The following is a 15,664-nucleotide window of genomic DNA, read 5'->3' as shown; positions in this document are numbered from 1 at the left end:
CCATCTCTAAAGGTCTATGTCCTCTGGCCACGAGAGCCACGGTTGCCACGCTTGTCCCAAATGGTTACTAATTGAACGAAGGAGGTACGACCCAGCGTCCCCAATCTGCCAAAAGTTCTGCCCGAAATGCAAAAAGATCGCATAACGAGCCAATACAACCAAAGCCTCTGGAGTCTGTCGTTCCAGCAAACGAACGTAACGATCTGGGAGCATAATTGACCAAGTGAACATCATCCGCCGACCATAATCAACCCTGTCTGGATCCTTCAGATCATGAAGACCCGTATCCACAAGACGAATGGCCATCTCGCACGCAGACTTGTCCTCTTCTTCCAAGTTAGGCGAGTGTGCTATCAGAGACTGCAGCGCCTGGTTTGGCTGTACGGTCTTGTCGTACATGTCTGCAGCGAGGCCCCTGGTCATCAATGGCCCAAGTTCAGTCTCCAAAAGGGACACCCAGTCCTGTTGGGCGGCGACGGCTTTGACCCCGCCGTGAATTCTGACGCCATGAACGAAGCGATGAAGGAAGCTTGGAAAGTCCAAGCCGTCGTCATGAAGAACGTCCGCCAATATGTGACGGCCGAGGACAGAGGAAAACAGTAGCCGAGCCATACACCTTTCTCGACTATTCTCGTCGTGTGTCGCATTGAATAGCTCGATGGCTCTTGTCTGCAACCTAAATGCCTGATCGAGGTAGCGCGCCGACTGTTCGGGCCGGGTGATGGAAAGGTGACGTGCGGACATGGCCAGAACGCCATGCATCAAAAAAGGAGCCGTCTGGGCAATTTTCAGAGCTAGCTCGGTTGCCGGTCTACCAAGGCTGTCATCGAACTCGGGAGCGTACACATCGAAGCTGAAGTGGAGAAGTAGCTCCATGTGAAGCATGTTAACAGCATCGGGGTCTCCGATTACCTGGGGACACGTTGAGCTGCCGCTTGGAGATGCCCCAGCAGAACGATGTTCGGATCCGGGGGTCGAATCTTGGCTCTTGGTTGAAGCGTCAATTACACGTATTCCCACAACTGTGAGACCGACTAACCCTTGTGTATGGCTCACTAGAAAAGGAGCAGAGGCGGTCAGCCTTGATACAGTTGAAGCATGTGGGCCGTTGCTCGTCACACTGCCCAAAGAATATCAGATATCGTTCGCATGAGAAGGAAACAGCCTCGAAACAGCCTCGGTGTTGGGTTTAGAAGCAGACTTACCCGCATATGCCGTCGCTTACACTCAGTGCAGCCTTTCCTGCTTTTCTTATGTTGACGGCGCAACATCCTAGTTGAATATGCCGCTGGCAGATTTCTCTGGGTATGCAGCTACTCTTCGGGTCTGAAATGCCGACCATGGAAAACTCCACGGAACGCGAGGAAAAGATCCCGCCAAATATGACGGCGTCCGCCAAGATGATTTAACTCCGGTCTGTAGCTGACATCCCAGTCGGGTGGCAAAGCGCAGGGTCCATCTATTGAGCTTGTTAGTTCAGCAAATATTACGCTTTCATAGACATGGTATCCTTGAGATGGCATGAAATACGCGTATCTCCACAATAAAGGCATTTACGTGTATCACGGCCCCGCTGACAATACCGATCCGCCTTTGTAGGGCCGAGAAGAAGCTTTTCAGGCATGGAAAGTGGTCCGTCGACAATGATCCCTGCCTTATCGGAAGCTCGAGGACGCTGCAAGGCACACGATCTACCGTCGTGATTGAATCTTCCGCCAAATGTATGGTCTTTAATGGCAGGTGCTAACTGATTTTGGTAGCCGGTAGTCTGGTAGCTCATATCCTGACAACGGGAGGCACCATACGCGTTCCGTGACGGGCAAATTTCAGGCGCCTAAATCCACCATGATGCTATTTTAGACTTGAGGCTGAGTTGGCTATGGCGGAAAGGAGTGCATTTGAGTCCGCCATTGATTATTGAAGCCGGTGATGTCTGAACATTATCTGTGGTGCATGTAGTAAGAATATTTCTATTATAAAAGACCAGTGAGATAAAAAAAACCTAAGACGCAACATCTTTAGCTTGTTGGATCAATCACCAGAAACAAACTTCTATACCTCATTCACACTCCTGATTCGATTGAACTACCATGGCATCAACGCTTCACCGACGCGACAGCGAGGTTATGGCATCTCTCTATCTATACGACCCATCGATGGCTGCAGCCTGCGTTTTCATCGTCCTGTTCTCTTTCACCCTCGCCGCGCACACGATCTTATGTTACAAGAAACAAACTCGTTACTTCATCCCATTCATAGTCGGCATCGTCTGCGAAATCCTGGGTTATGTGTCTCGTGCTATATCGGCAGCCCAAACACCAAACTGGCAGGTTATGCCTTACGCGCTGCAGTCCCTGATGCTACTCATCGCCCCTTCGCTGTTGGCAGCATCCATCTACGGTATGCTAGGTCGGCTGATTATCCTAGCAAATGGACGCGACTATAGTCCCGTTAGGCCTGAAATTCTTACAAAGGTGTTCATCACGAGCGATATTTTGTCATTCTTGGTACAAAGCGGAGGTGGAGGTATTCTCACAAATGCCAAGTCGCCGAGTAAGATTCAACTGGGCGAAAATGTCATCATCGTTGGCCTTTTCATTCAGCTCATTGGTTTTGCTCTTTTCATCGCCGTCACTGGAGTCTTCCACCGGCGCATTTCTATAGATTCTAGAATCCGAGGGCAACGTCTGAGACACGCCGTCTCTTGGGACAAGTTTCTTTGGATCTTGTACGGCGTCAGCGTACTAGTCTTTGTTCGTTCGCTATTTCGCGTCATTGAGTATATCCAAGGTTACGATGGATAGTGAGTTTCTTCTAGCTCGAACTTTTCATTTTCGATTGCTGATCGTGTCTTAGTCTGCAAACAACTGAGGTGTTTCTTTACATCTTTGATGCTACTCTCATCTTCCTGGTCACATTCATTCTAGCCGCGTTTCACCCTAGCAAGGTTATGACCGTGGACGACGACGGCAACATTGTTTCCCCCGATGGCTCACATGAACTGAGGAGCTTTATATCGTTGGGAACTTACAGCGCCCAAGACCTGAGTGTCAGCCTGGCCCCGAAGGACAATGCCAGAGGAGGCTATGGGCACTGACTCGAGACATGGTTCTTCTATTCTTGAGGATAACGCACCATAGTTGACAACAATGGGGAAGTTGTTTTATTTTCTCTGTAACCTAATTATGACTGTGGCTATCCTCCCGGAAGGGGCCGGTAGACAATAAGAGGGACGGCCACAGAGACAAGAGATGGACGAGGACGAACAGGGACGGCAACAGGGACGACGACAGGGACGAGAAAGAGGAAAACGTCAAAGATAAAAGGGATGATGGCGGGTGATAATAATATTGAATTACGTACACGGCCCGGATAGCAAAGCTACTGTTTGTTTATGTCCCATATCCATGATGGAGTTCAGATACGTTGAACCCATAGTCTCATTATAATTCAAATTCGCTCACTTCATAAGCTCTGTTATGCGAGCTTGTAATTCTACCGTGGTAGAAGAATTTGCCAAAGCATCACGTCAACCCCACCATACTTCTGTGTGATCGCTATCGTCCTCGTCGTCGCTATGCTTCCTCAAGGTATGGAAATGAAGCCCATATCCGTCCACGAACTGCCATCAAAGTGGACATGTTTCAACTTGCGTCCGGATTGAAAGAAGCAATGGCTCAAATCGTGTGCCGCCTCCAATGGGACCTCGGGGATCGTGGATGATGCAGCCGTGACGCATGCGAGGTGGGTTGGGCTATCAGCTCCTTCGAATACCGGATCCGTTTCTGGGCCTTTCCACCCCTCAGAGTCGTTCTCATAAACGTATGAGATCTTTCCAGTTTTGGAATCCTGGTACAAAATCCATGTGTTGACGGCCGTTGACTTCTGCCCGCCTACTTCGCCCCTCGCGACTACGAAGGCAGCCATTGTAAAGTTCGAATCGACCGTCACGGGAATCTCGCCCGAAGACGTGAGAGACTGGCCGCCTGAGGATCGGTCAAAGTTCTTCAGGCGTCCGGTGGTATCGCGGTAGATAATACGCGCACTAGAAGCTGCGGTTTGATCGCCAGCGGAGTGGGTAGTTTCTCGGGGTAGAATGGCCAGCGCCGAGCCAGGGGAAGCTGTGATACCGACCCTCTTGGGCTCTTGAAATCCTGGAGACTTGTAGTTGAAAAAGACTTCCATAACATCCCCATTTGAAGCTTGAAGAATGGTTGAGGGCCAGTAAGCAGCCATCTGGGTACCGGTATTGCCGACTGTCCATCCCCCATTGTTAACGCTGTCACTTAGGCCTCCACGTGTGAACCCCTCTCGCCAGTTCACGCCCAATATCTTTTCGCCTGATCCAATGTAAAACAGCTCGGCTTGGGGGATGACCGGAAGTGGCTTCGTTGATTAGCACCTATAACTTGGGGTGACGTGAGGAGGCACATACTTCATCTGGCTTCGTCCAGAACTGACTAGCCCCAAAGGGCGAGCCCACCTTGGGCGCTGCGTCGACCTCCAATGGTGCAGTCCAGTTTTGGTAGATGCTCATGTACTGCAACCGTCTCAACAAAGAGTCCGGTCCCTGAAACCATACGTGTAGGGTTATGTCAGTTCCGTAACGATAACCAACAGCTGCGAGCCCTGAATTCGGTACTATCTTGGTTGCGCTCGTTGATGGCGTGCTACCGTCAGAGCCCGGGACAGTTAGGGCTGGCTCTTGGTTCTGGTTGGATGTGATCTTCCAGCCTGCTATACCGCCTACAACACCTGCAAGAACGAACGTCACCACTCCGCCGAGTGCGATGAGCAGCCAAGGCCTTCTGGGCTTTGCCTTGTCTTGAGCTGTGCTTCCTGCTTCGTTCTGGTAGTATGCGCGCCCCGTATATCCGCTGTTGTGTGCCGTTGACTCATACCCATGGCCCGCTAGTATCTTTTGCTCGTGAGATATATCGTGACTTGGAGCTGAACCGTTCTGTGATGATGATGTCCAGTGGTGGGCCTCGAGAGTTACTGGAGTGGTGTCGTAGTGTGACGTGACCTCGAGTCCTGGTTGGGCAGACTGTCGTGGTTGATCCATGGCAAATCCTACTAACTATGCGGCGGGTGGGAATGGGCAAGAAACCAGAATCCGAAAGACTCTATGTGACATCGACAAACTTGAAGTCAGAAATTTACCTTTCAAGCCCCTGGGGGGAAGAGACGAAGAGGTCTCCATAAGTATCGGCTGGATCTCTCCGGCTCCCACTCGCTAGGTTCACTATGGAGCACCACGCCGTCTGGCTTATTTGATGGATGGTCGTGCAAGGAGACATCGCATGTCTTGGCAATCCAGCATGAAGATCCTTTTTACTCTTGCAAAACGATCAAATCCCTACAAATCCCGCCGACACGGCAATGATGACAGGGGTTAAGCAACCCTTCTGGTTGCTCAAGACCAAGGAAATTGGTAACTGTGCCGCAGGAACACGGTATTTCAGAACGTGGGGTCCAGAAAGCCCTTGCAACGGGCGCTAGATCGGGCTAGGAGCATCCATAGTTTAATTAAAGCTTGTTTGCGCCCACCAGTCGTGAGTCTCGGCGCTAATGATCTCGACTCCAGTGTATTGGTAAGACGTGAGGTTATGGCAAGGCTCCCGGGGTATGAGACAGGTTAATTGGTACATGACCACCCAGGGGGCGACAGTGGTACTTGGCCTTCGAGAATGTACAAGAGCGTTCAATATGAAGAGCAGGCTGAATTCAGGAGACGTAGCCGCCATAACCCATGGCTGTGTGTGCACTGCCAAATGACACGTTGAGAAACCAAAGTCCCTTTCCTCTAGTTCGCCTACTGTCTGTCAGCATTTAGGTATGATGGCACCAGCGATCAACCCTGCACTGCCCAATTGCAGGCAGCAAAACGGCAACCTGGCGCACAGGGGGTCTTCAGCTCTTTCCTTGGCGCGCAAATAAGCGGCCGCCCGGCTGGCTGCCTTTCTGCCTGTTCTGTCGGTGTCTGGCTTTCCCCGTCCATCCTAGTATTTTCAAGTTCCGGTTTCTCGGTAGAGTCTTACCGTCCGGACGGAGACTGGACGGAGAGTTGCATGGACGACTTGGAAAACAGAGACAACAGAGTTGACGGAAACGAGAAGAATGATAATTTATTTTGTTCCGCGGTGCGCTCTCGGCATAGTGTCTCTTGATAGCCAGCGCAGTAAATGCGAGCACACATAGGTATGCGAAGAACAATGGTCTTCCATAATTTTGCGTTGATCTTTGAAGGTTGGATCCGCCGAGGCAGACTTGCAGGCGGCCGGCCTAGCCCCTAAGCATCCATGGCTTGGCCCTCACGTTAGTCACAGTGAATAGTAGTCACATGGAGGGGCATGACACTGCTGACGGCATGAGACAGGAATGATCCGCGTCTCTATCGCCACCAAAGCTACACAAACCGATTGTATTTCAAATGCAGTAGTTCCGTGATCTGAAACGACTTATGCGAATGTGCTGTCGGCTTGGACATCATCTCACACCTTTCGCGGGGTTTTAGGCATCATGATTCTCTGTAGCCTTTGTCAGTCTCTTCCATTGGAAGACCTGCCCCCCTTTCCTGACGACAAAACCACGAGAACTCTAAGTGGGAAACAGAGATTCCAGCACATTATCTTGGACGATCATGAGAGAGGGAAACCTATTCCATGTATGGGTATTCCGTACCATCCCGATCTTGCTTCGCTCCGTCAAGCATCAATCAACGGATGTGTTCTATGTCAGGCAATTGAGAAGGAGGTCGATGCGCTGTTGGAGGAGATTAAGACACTAGAACATCCAAATCTGGGTGCATACAAGTGGGTTCCTGACTGGAACATGTGGTTGACTCAACGTGGCGAGTCTGGCGGCGATGGATTCTGGGTTGTTTGTAGCAGCGTTGAAGACGAGGGTCGATATTGCCTGATGCCCGTCGCATCGATCGGCTTTGCTTCTGATGAAGGTGAGTGTCTGGATTCCCAAGCCGCTCTGATTGCATCTTGTGACTGACAGAAACAACTGACAGATGATCCTCTATCTATCGGCTCTAGCGACCGCGTTGTGAAAGAGGTTCCGAACCAAACCACATTGAACCTCATTCTCAAGTGGCTCAAAGCCTGCGATGAGCACCCGCACTGCAAAGCGCAGCAAGCTCCAATGCCAACTCGCCTTTTGGACGTTGGCACGTCAGACTCTGGGTCAATCATTAAACTCGTTCAGCCGGACCCTGACCTTTGTAACCGCTATGTCACCCTCAGTTACTGTTGGGGAAAGGGGGAGAAACACTTTGTTACCACCGGTGAGACCATTCAGGCTCGAAGAGACGGTATTGATATCAATCAACTTCCGCAAACTCTTCGAGACGCTGTAACTCTGACTCGGATGGTCGGGGTAAGATACCTTTGGATCGACAGCCTGTGTATCTGTCAGGATGACCTGAAGGACTGGGAACGAGAGTCAGCGCAAATGGCTGCTGTGTACTCGAACTCGTATCTGACGCTTGCCGCTGTAAAGTCCGGCGATACTAATGGAGGTTTACTGTCAGCTCGAACCCCTCAAACCTACTTCAAACTTTCACGGAAGGGTTCTTCTCCAGATGAGTACATCTTGGCAACGGCCTTGACCCTCGATCACGATACCATTCACCAATTTCATATGCGGATGAAAAAGGAGCCTCTCACGAAGAGAGCGTGGGGCTTCCAGGAACGTGTCCTCGCTCGCCGAATTCTGCACTTCTCAAGCCAGCAGATGTACTGGGAATGTCTCGAAGGGTTTGAAGCAGAGCAAGGACTGAAGCTGAACTACCGCATACCTTTCATCAATGATGACACCCAGCTTGTGGAGTACGTTGACCAGCGTCGCAACAACGCCCATCCCACAAATCCTAGGTGGGAAGGACTCGACCACTCCTCCACCTTGACGAGAAATTGGCACGAACTCCTCTGGGAGTACGGCCCGCGAGAGTTGACAAATCCTCTGGATAAGCTTCCAGCATTCTCTGGCATTGCTAAGTCCTTGAGCAAAGGCTTCAGAGATGAATACTTGGCCGGTCTTTGGCGTGGGTCCTTGATCGAATGCTTATGCTGGCAGGCTCTGCGCTGTAAACCCATCGAGCAGTACCGCGCACCCTCATGGTCTTGGGCCTCAGTCGACGGAATACCGGCGACCGGGTTACTTGGGGTGACGGAAGAAGTGGCAAATATTCTTGAAACCAAGGTTGAAATCGACGGGGATAACCCCTTTGGTCGCGTGAAAGACGGCTGGATCAAGCTCGAGGCGCCCCTGGTCAAGATGTCGCTCTCCGATGCTAAGGGGCCCACAGGCCATATACTGTTCCGAAGCGAGAAGGGAGGCGATGATTGCTTCGGCATGCTGGACACCATCAACCGAAGCTATGAGGCCAGTGCAGAGCTCATCAGATCAATGGAAGTGTACGCGTTGATATTGGCTTACACGTACGGCGGACCAGGAAGACCAGACCCCGAGCGGAAGAATCCCTGCGCTCACGGGATTTATGTCACTCCTGCAATGGACCGGCCAGGCTGTATGAGAAGAATTGGCGCAGTTCTTCAGGACGTAAAGGATTTTGGCGCTGATGAGCTTGCATCTTCTAGAATCACCGTAACAATAGTTTGAGCCAATCCGAATATACTACGCTGAACGTCTCGTAACATCTCTTTCTTTCTATCACCTGAGATTACCTTGGGCTTATGTCTGGTGCCTTGCCAAACTCAGTGTGATATTCTCTTGTGAGGCGGTGAAGGCGAGGAAGTCTTGATCTTTATCATAGGGTTAAGAAGCCTACTTGACTACAGGCGTCTAAACTGAAGCTCTCGACTTGCTGGTCGAGCTGGTCCCAGTACGTTAGTTGCAAGCTGTGCTACCTGGAATTTTCTAATCAGACCCCCGACTTTTCTGTGCTAGAGCGACTACTTTTGCTGTGTGTTCGCTATCATCATTGCTATTATAGTCGCTATCATAGTTACTGTCATTATTAGGATTATCATCGTCGTCTTTCGTCGTCGTCCTCGTAAAAGTCACCAAGTCCACAGGAAATGTAGCCACCCACACGTAGGAAAATTAGGTGGTCTCTTTGTAATCAGAGAGAAGAGAAGTGGATGTGAATAAAGACAGTTTGATATGGCGAATGTTTCATTGCCCAAACGAGAAATATGCCTAACCAAGAAATGGTATTGTTCCGGTGACTAGCAGGCAGATTCGGGTACGCTTTCCGTGTCGTAAGCCGGGTGAACTTTACACCTGTCAGCTGTGCCGTCAGAGCCGGTCGAAATTGCGGTATTGATAAGACTAGATCATTCTAGCAATAATACTTGATTAAGAAAAACTTCTTCTTTGTGAAATTCTCTTACCACCGGGTCTTTATAACTCAGAGGCTGCCATCTTGAAAGGCTGCTCCGCACATCTCACGTTACACAGGCGTTGGCTCCATCGGTGGCCACCACACCACAGCCCGCTCGGCAACTTCATTTACCGACTCAAACACAAGCTATCCTCAAGCCTGCTGATGCCAAGGTGAAATTGTTTGAAAAGGCGAGAATTCCCCCAAAACGATGTTCAGGTATCTTGAATACTCCACAACCTAATCTTCAGGCCTCTCTTGCAACCAGTCACCCACCGCCAGTATCATCCCCAGTATGCACTGGTCATGCCAGATCGCCGAGCTATCTAGCACAGCCACGCCGGTGCGGCACCGATCCGGCAACCGTTGCGGGGGCGATGTTGGTACAAAGATGATATTAATACAGACTGCCAACCTTCAGCTTCGTGACGTTATGGCTAGGTTTTGCTGCTTTCGGCTTTCGAAAGTTCGACAATCAAAGAAATCAGCCCGGCCTGTAAACGAGATCTCAATCCTGAGAGGGTTTGCGGGAACCAACTTGCCCAATCGCACCCTTCAGATCACGACGAGACAACCAACATCGCCATGCCAGGCGTCGCTTCCTTGAAAGTCACTGGTCACGATCAAAGCACACGGTCACCTCACATCATAGCCGATTGGTCAGTCGCACCTTTGATTTCGAAAGAGACTCACGAGGTTCAGATCGGAAGAGAAAAATTCTTCATTGAAATCTTCCGCCAGATGCAAAAGAGTGTTTAGGGGGTATTCATCTTCATACTTTGTCTCATTACATTCACCGAATTACGCCAATTCCACCACGCTCCTTCTGGTCTTCAAATTCTTTTTCATCACATCATACATGCGCTGAAAACACACGAAAAGCACAACCGCGACGGCCAGGCCGCGAGATTCGCAAACGACGGAATCCCTTAGTGGAAGTCGCCGATGCGAGGGCCGAAGTACTCGCCGTCCGCGAGTGTCTTGAGACGGCAGGCCAGGCCTTCGCAGCCTTCTGACACGACGCTGTTGCCCCACCAGTCAACCTCAATATCTTGCCACTGAAGGCCGAAGAACATGATGATGCCAGAGATGGCAATGCCGCAAGAGAACGCAGCGGAGAGGACGAAGTTGTACTGCAAAGAAGGTCAGTGACTGCAAAAATGACGGTAAAGAGGGGGTTGTGAAAACTTACCTTGGACCAGAAGCCAAGGAAACGGCTCTTGAGGTAGACCCAAGAGAAGTACGCAATGGGGACGGAGGGCCAGACAAAGGACATGTTGTAGGGAGCCCAGACGAGAGCACCGTACATCATGGCGACGGGGTGAATCTGGCGGATCCACTTCCAGCGGGGGAAGGCCTTGCCGAGACCCCAGAAGATGAGGACGACGGCGACACCAAGAGGGAAACCGAGGAGGGTCTCGGTGTACTGGCCACCGGCACCCCAGATCTTCTTGGGACCGACAGTACCCCAAAGGACAGAGGCGGTGAAGAAGGTGTTGATGCCGGGGCAGGTCATCTTGAACTTGGCATCGGCAGTGCAGATTCCCGGAATGCTAGTCATCTGGAACTTCAAGACGCCGAGACACACGAGGGTAGACACGAGCGTCGCGACCATCTGAGCCCAGAAAGTATGACGAGGGGGAATCTTCACGTAGTGCGCAAGCTTAAGATCGTTGGAGAACCAAACGGCGTGGGCGCAGGTGACGTAGCCGAAGGACTTGAAGTAGTTCATGGCCAGGGCGTTACCCTCGACCCAGGAACCACCGATGAACTCAGCAAGCACGTTGAGGGTGACCTCGATACCAGTCATAGCCTTGATGATACCGACAGGGACGACGAAAATCAGGCAAAGGATGATACCATAAAAGACGACGCCGACGGTGGTGTACGTGGGCCAAGCGGCAATACCGGCGCAGCCAAGAGCAATGGCGACGATGAGGGTGAGGAGGTACCACCACTCAGGAACCTCGGGGTAGACCTTCATGAGGCGGTTGTGGACGTCAAGGACCTGGTCCTTCTCGATGTCGCTGTTCTTGCGGAAGCTGCCGATCAGAGCCTTGAAGCCGAGAGCGATCTCATGTCGGTGGTAGAGGATGGCGTAGGTAATGGTGGCGGTGTAGATGGCGAAGAAGAACATGTAGATCATGGTGTTGGCGGCGCCCAGGAACGGGGGGGAGTAAGCCTCGTAGGCCTCCTTGTCGAAGAGGCCGTGCTCGTTGACAGCGCGCGACACGTTGTACAGCTTGCCGAAGTGGTCGTAGACCTTGTTGGAGTTGATGGGGAGGTATCCGGTGTTGTAGGTGTTGGTGTACCAGACGGCGATGATGACGAAGCCGGAAATGAGAGTTCCGAGGAACTTGTTGAAGGTGGAAAAGAAGGGAACCATCAAGGGGTCAGTGTTGTCGAAGAGACTGCGCCCGTTAGTAAGTGTTCTCGTGAATCAAACCCAATGGCAGTACTCACAGGATGTTCCAGTCGAAAGTGGGCCAGGGGTTGAATCCAAGACCGCTGTTGAAGCCGGTGATGGTGGCCAGGTTGCGGTTGTTGGGCGCGATCCAGGTCATCCAGCTGAAGGTGCTGAGAGCCGTGAAGATGTAGTTGGGGAACCAGAACCACACGAACATGGCAGCGAAGGCGATGTAGAAGAACTTCTGTCTGCTAAGGTTCCAGACACTGCGGAAAGGACCGTCGACGGTGCTGTTCTTGTCGCTGTGGAAGGCAGCGTTCAGGGCGATGGTCACCAGAGACGCGGGCCAGACACAGTACGAGGGGTACACGAGGAAACGACGGCAGAGACCGGCCAGACCGTAGCCGATGAAGTTGGTTGACAGCGAGATGAGGAGTTGGTAACCGAAGTTGGCGGCATACGGCATGTTGAAAAACTGGGGGAGCCACTGGAGAGTACTGTTAGTTGAGGTTCATCGTCAAGGTGCAAAGTTGCACCGGGTAGAAGCCTACCTGAGTCCAGATGATGTAGTTAGTATACGGGATGTTGTACGCAACGTTGGCCATGATCGTGATGAGCATGTGCTCCTTGCGGTTGAACGGGCCAGGGTTGAGCGAGATACGGGAGCCAAAGACAGTGAAGCCGACGTCGGGAAGAGCCTTCTCCCACAACTTGCCCAAGGGGTAAGCGAGCAGCTGGGCAACGTTGGCCAAAATCGTGATAGACGGGTAGCGGACGGAGAAGAGCTGGTTCACAAAGGCGAGCAGAGCGGAGAAGAGCAGACCGATAACCCATGCACGAATGGTCGACGAGGGCATGGTGGGGTCGTCATGGTTGTCGACGACGGCGCGCACCTCAGAGTAGGGCGAGTTGCCCGTGATGAGGGCGGCCTCGAGCTTCATCTCCTGGATCAGAGTCTCGTGCTTCTCGGGGTTCTCGAAGACGTCGTCGTTCTGGAGGAAAGCCTCAATCTTCTCGATAATGACGAGCGGGAAGTTGGGGTCCTTCTCGTGGATCTTGTGGACGTTAAACATCATCTCGCGAACCTCCTCAAGGGACATCTGCGAAGCGAGCTCCTTGGCCTCAAGCAGATCGTCCTCGGTGACGTTGAGCTCCATCTCGACGTGCTCGTTGTAGTCGGTGCCCTCGGGATGAGCGTCGACGAACTAGGTCAAGCGACTTAGTACACCGTCCTGTGAGTTGAGGCTCAAGTGAGCCTCCTAAGACATTGTACTTACGGGCTCGGCCTTCTCGTTGGAGACCACGCCGCCCTGGGCGGCGGGCCGTTGTTCACGGATTTCGGACATGGTTGCGCTGGGTCAGAACTCTTCACCTTGAGTAAGGTACGGAGGGGCTGATCTGCAGGACCCGTTGACTTATGGGCTGGAAATATGCCAGTGACCGAGAAACGAGAAGAAACGGGGAAAGAGGGGACGAGGACATCAAGACCTTTTAATATCCAGTGCCACGAGGGCGACCGGCCCAAGCTCGCCATCCATATGCTTATCGACGGGTGGGACCCGGGGGTTCCAACCGCCTGGCAACGAACGGGCAGGACGATGGTGACAGTCAGTGTTGCCACAAGACGATCCTCAGGAAAGGACCCCTTGCCCCCCAAGATGGGACTCGATGCTGCGACGGCATAGGCTGGGATGGACAGAGCTTCCTCTTCAGAAGGCAGGGGTGATGTGGCATGGGTGATCATGTTCAGGGCTGGACTTCCAGCCGCCCCCCTCGTCTGGACGTGCAGCCGGAGGGTGCAGTGCAACCCTGGCGGCAGACATCTCTACCTTCTGCATTCGACATGGCCGATATCAAAGGTTCCCGGGCGTTGGAGGAGGGATCGATGTGCGTCTTTACTTTGCCCGCATTGGGTGGCTTGCCCAGCCGAGCGTGAGACAGGAAGGATGAGAGACATGATGACGAAGAGCAGAATGAAGAAGAAGGAACGTGAGAAGGATCGAGGCAAGATGCCCCGGCCATATCAGGACAGAGAAGGTACGGATACATGAGCTTTCCATGAACAAACATGGACGGCAAGATGCCTATCTGCGGCCCTCTTGTGGTTCATCCTCACTTCTTTTCCTGGATTGGGGGGGACGGACGGAAACGAATGCCACCTCCACCTCCCGGCTACCTACCGGGATCAGTCCCAGTCACTGCGAACCTGCAGACGGGGCATCAAGTCCAACGCAGAGGGATCCCTGGTGCATTGCATGGGTGGTACGGAACCTTTTCTCAAGGCGCAAGAGCTTCCGCCATTGTCGCCGTTGGCATCTTTCAAGCCTGAGATGGCGCATATCTCTTTCCTTAGATTCGCGGGTCTCCGCCGGCCTTCAGTCATCCCATGCAGTCGGGACCTCGGACGACCTTGATCTGGTAAGGCAAACTTAGACAGCTCTCGGCCGAGGAACTTTTGAGAGCAACTACTGTACGACGAGTGCAGGCAATCCATCCTCCCAATCAAACCAGGACGTTGGTTCTTGGGACTGGGCGCAACTCAAGTCGCAATCGCGATGGCTTCATCGTGGTGCGACGTTTCCGCCCGCAGACAGAGTGCAGCCCTGTCTCATTCGGTGTCGATCGGGCTGAAGACAGGTTGTCGGTCGGCGAACCAACTCTTCTATTCGTAAATCCTGCCTTCTCATCAACCGGCATGGGGATGATTTGCTGCTACGGCTCCCACACCATCTGCAATCTCCCCCGGCAAAAGCAGTGGCGGGGGGATGCTGGTGGCAAGGTGGCTATCCGTCGCTGCGTGCCATCTGTGCCCATCTCGGGGTCTCTTTCGGCACTGACCGTAACAGCGCTGCTTGTGTGCGTTGTGTCGCGCGTGGGCTTGCGGGTGCACGCAGTACCGTACTGTACACTCAACGCCCTGCGTCTGGCAAGTCGTACCTCTTGTGGGACTGACCCGGTGATCGATCAGTGTGAGGGAGCCTCCGCGGAAGAAGTGAACGTCGTCTTGAAGTCCGTTTCTTGCTTGGGGGCCGGCGGGGAGCGCGCGATAAGATGGGGGGATGGTGAGGTGAACCCTTGTTGGGGTCGCGGAGCGGACTGGGAGGGCGCCCGGGCACGGTGCTTTGAGCCCTTGAACGCTTTCCGACCCTAATCGTCGAAGATCTGCGAGTCTTATTCGCTGTGCCGCTTCGCTTCTAGTACACATACAACATGAAGAGACTTGACTAGACCGAAAAGCTCTGGTTCAGCTCTCGACAACACCACGTTACAATGCAACATTCTAGACATCGTGGCCGCCGAGAGACATGTCCGGGAAGCACCGTCAGGCTGGCATCGAAGAAGCATAGAAGGATGCTGGAAAACGGTTGTTCATCCTCTTGGTGTGGTGGCTGGACGCAACGCATGGCTGTGCCCTACCAACGAATCAAACGTCGGCATCTGTTTTCCGTCTTCAGGGTTGTGCACTAGTCGACGGCATAGGCGACTAACATCTTGGCAAATTTGGCCAGAACACCAAGACGGACATGATCAAAGATGGGCGTTGAACCCGCTGGACCCTGCGAGGGAGAGGGAGTGGCGCCGTCCCCGAAGCCTCCCAAGCCTCCCAAGACCGACCAAGACTCACAAGCTTTCCAAGGCGATTTCCAAGAGCTCCAAGACCATCGCGATATGCTTCCAAGACGCCCAAGACTTGCCATCCGTGCAGTGTCAAGAGATCTTGCCCGAAAAAAGCTTGTCCGCCATGTGCTCTCGCTGCACACCATCGCCGCCTCACCAGGCCTGAGATGAACAGCTGAAAAGTCGAGTCGTTACGTTCGTGGGACGGGAAGCACGTTCATCCAGAGACAACGGCCAGCCCCGGCTGTCTTTCCTTTCCCCTCTCACAAGCACCAGCTCCGTCT

At 52.7% G+C, this 15,664-nt stretch overlaps 5 protein-coding genes across 5 annotated transcripts; 2 read left to right on the top strand and 3 right to left on the bottom strand.

The window, feature by feature from the left end:
- Positions 1–6: 6 nt before the first annotated feature.
- On the bottom strand, positions 7–1,211 carry CGGC5_v014372 (uncharacterized protein; the record flags this gene model as incomplete). The annotated part of the gene is made up of 3 exons (XM_066153082.1): positions 7–987; positions 1,040–1,120; positions 1,206–1,211. 3 exons carry the CDS (start codon positions 1,209–1,211, stop codon positions 7–9), a joined length of 1,068 nt encoding a protein of 355 aa, XP_066007433.1.
- An 879-nt stretch (positions 1,212–2,090) lies between these two features.
- On the top strand, positions 2,091–3,097 carry RTM1-3 (Protein RTM1; the record flags this gene model as incomplete). The annotated part of the gene is made up of 2 exons (XM_032023124.1): positions 2,091–2,803; positions 2,857–3,097. 2 exons carry the CDS (start codon positions 2,091–2,093, stop codon positions 3,095–3,097), a joined length of 954 nt encoding a protein of 317 aa, XP_031880074.1.
- Positions 3,098–3,585: 488 nt separating this feature from the next.
- On the bottom strand, positions 3,586–5,065 carry CGGC5_v014370 (uncharacterized protein; the record flags this gene model as incomplete). The annotated part of the gene is made up of 2 exons (XM_032023123.1): positions 3,586–4,386; positions 4,436–5,065. 2 exons carry the CDS (start codon positions 5,063–5,065, stop codon positions 3,586–3,588), a joined length of 1,431 nt encoding a protein of 476 aa, XP_031880075.1.
- Positions 5,066–6,669: 1,604 nt separating this feature from the next.
- On the top strand, positions 6,670–8,631 carry CGGC5_v014369 (uncharacterized protein; the record flags this gene model as incomplete). Its single annotated transcript, XM_032023122.1, has 2 exons — positions 6,670–6,958; positions 7,022–8,631. 2 exons carry the CDS (start codon positions 6,670–6,672, stop codon positions 8,629–8,631), a joined length of 1,899 nt encoding a protein of 632 aa, XP_031880073.1.
- A 1,653-nt stretch (positions 8,632–10,284) lies between these two features.
- Positions 10,285–13,108, bottom strand: isp4-3 (Sexual differentiation process protein isp4; the record flags this gene model as incomplete). The annotated part of the gene is made up of 5 exons (XM_032023121.1): positions 10,285–10,488; positions 10,548–11,766; positions 11,819–12,249; positions 12,314–12,967; positions 13,040–13,108. 5 exons carry the CDS (start codon positions 13,106–13,108, stop codon positions 10,285–10,287), a joined length of 2,577 nt encoding a protein of 858 aa, XP_031880105.1.
- Between the last annotated feature and the right edge of the window lie 2,556 nt (positions 13,109–15,664).

The sequence above is a fragment of the Colletotrichum fructicola genome (genome assembly GCF_000319635.2).
Source record: "Colletotrichum fructicola Nara gc5 chromosome Unknown KSG_Nara_v1_contig09, whole genome shotgun sequence".
In the NCBI taxonomy this organism is placed as follows: domain Eukaryota; kingdom Fungi; phylum Ascomycota; class Sordariomycetes; order Glomerellales; family Glomerellaceae; genus Colletotrichum; species Colletotrichum fructicola.
Note: the sequence above shows the minus strand (reverse complement) of the source record. Positions and strands in the feature narration are given on the sequence as shown.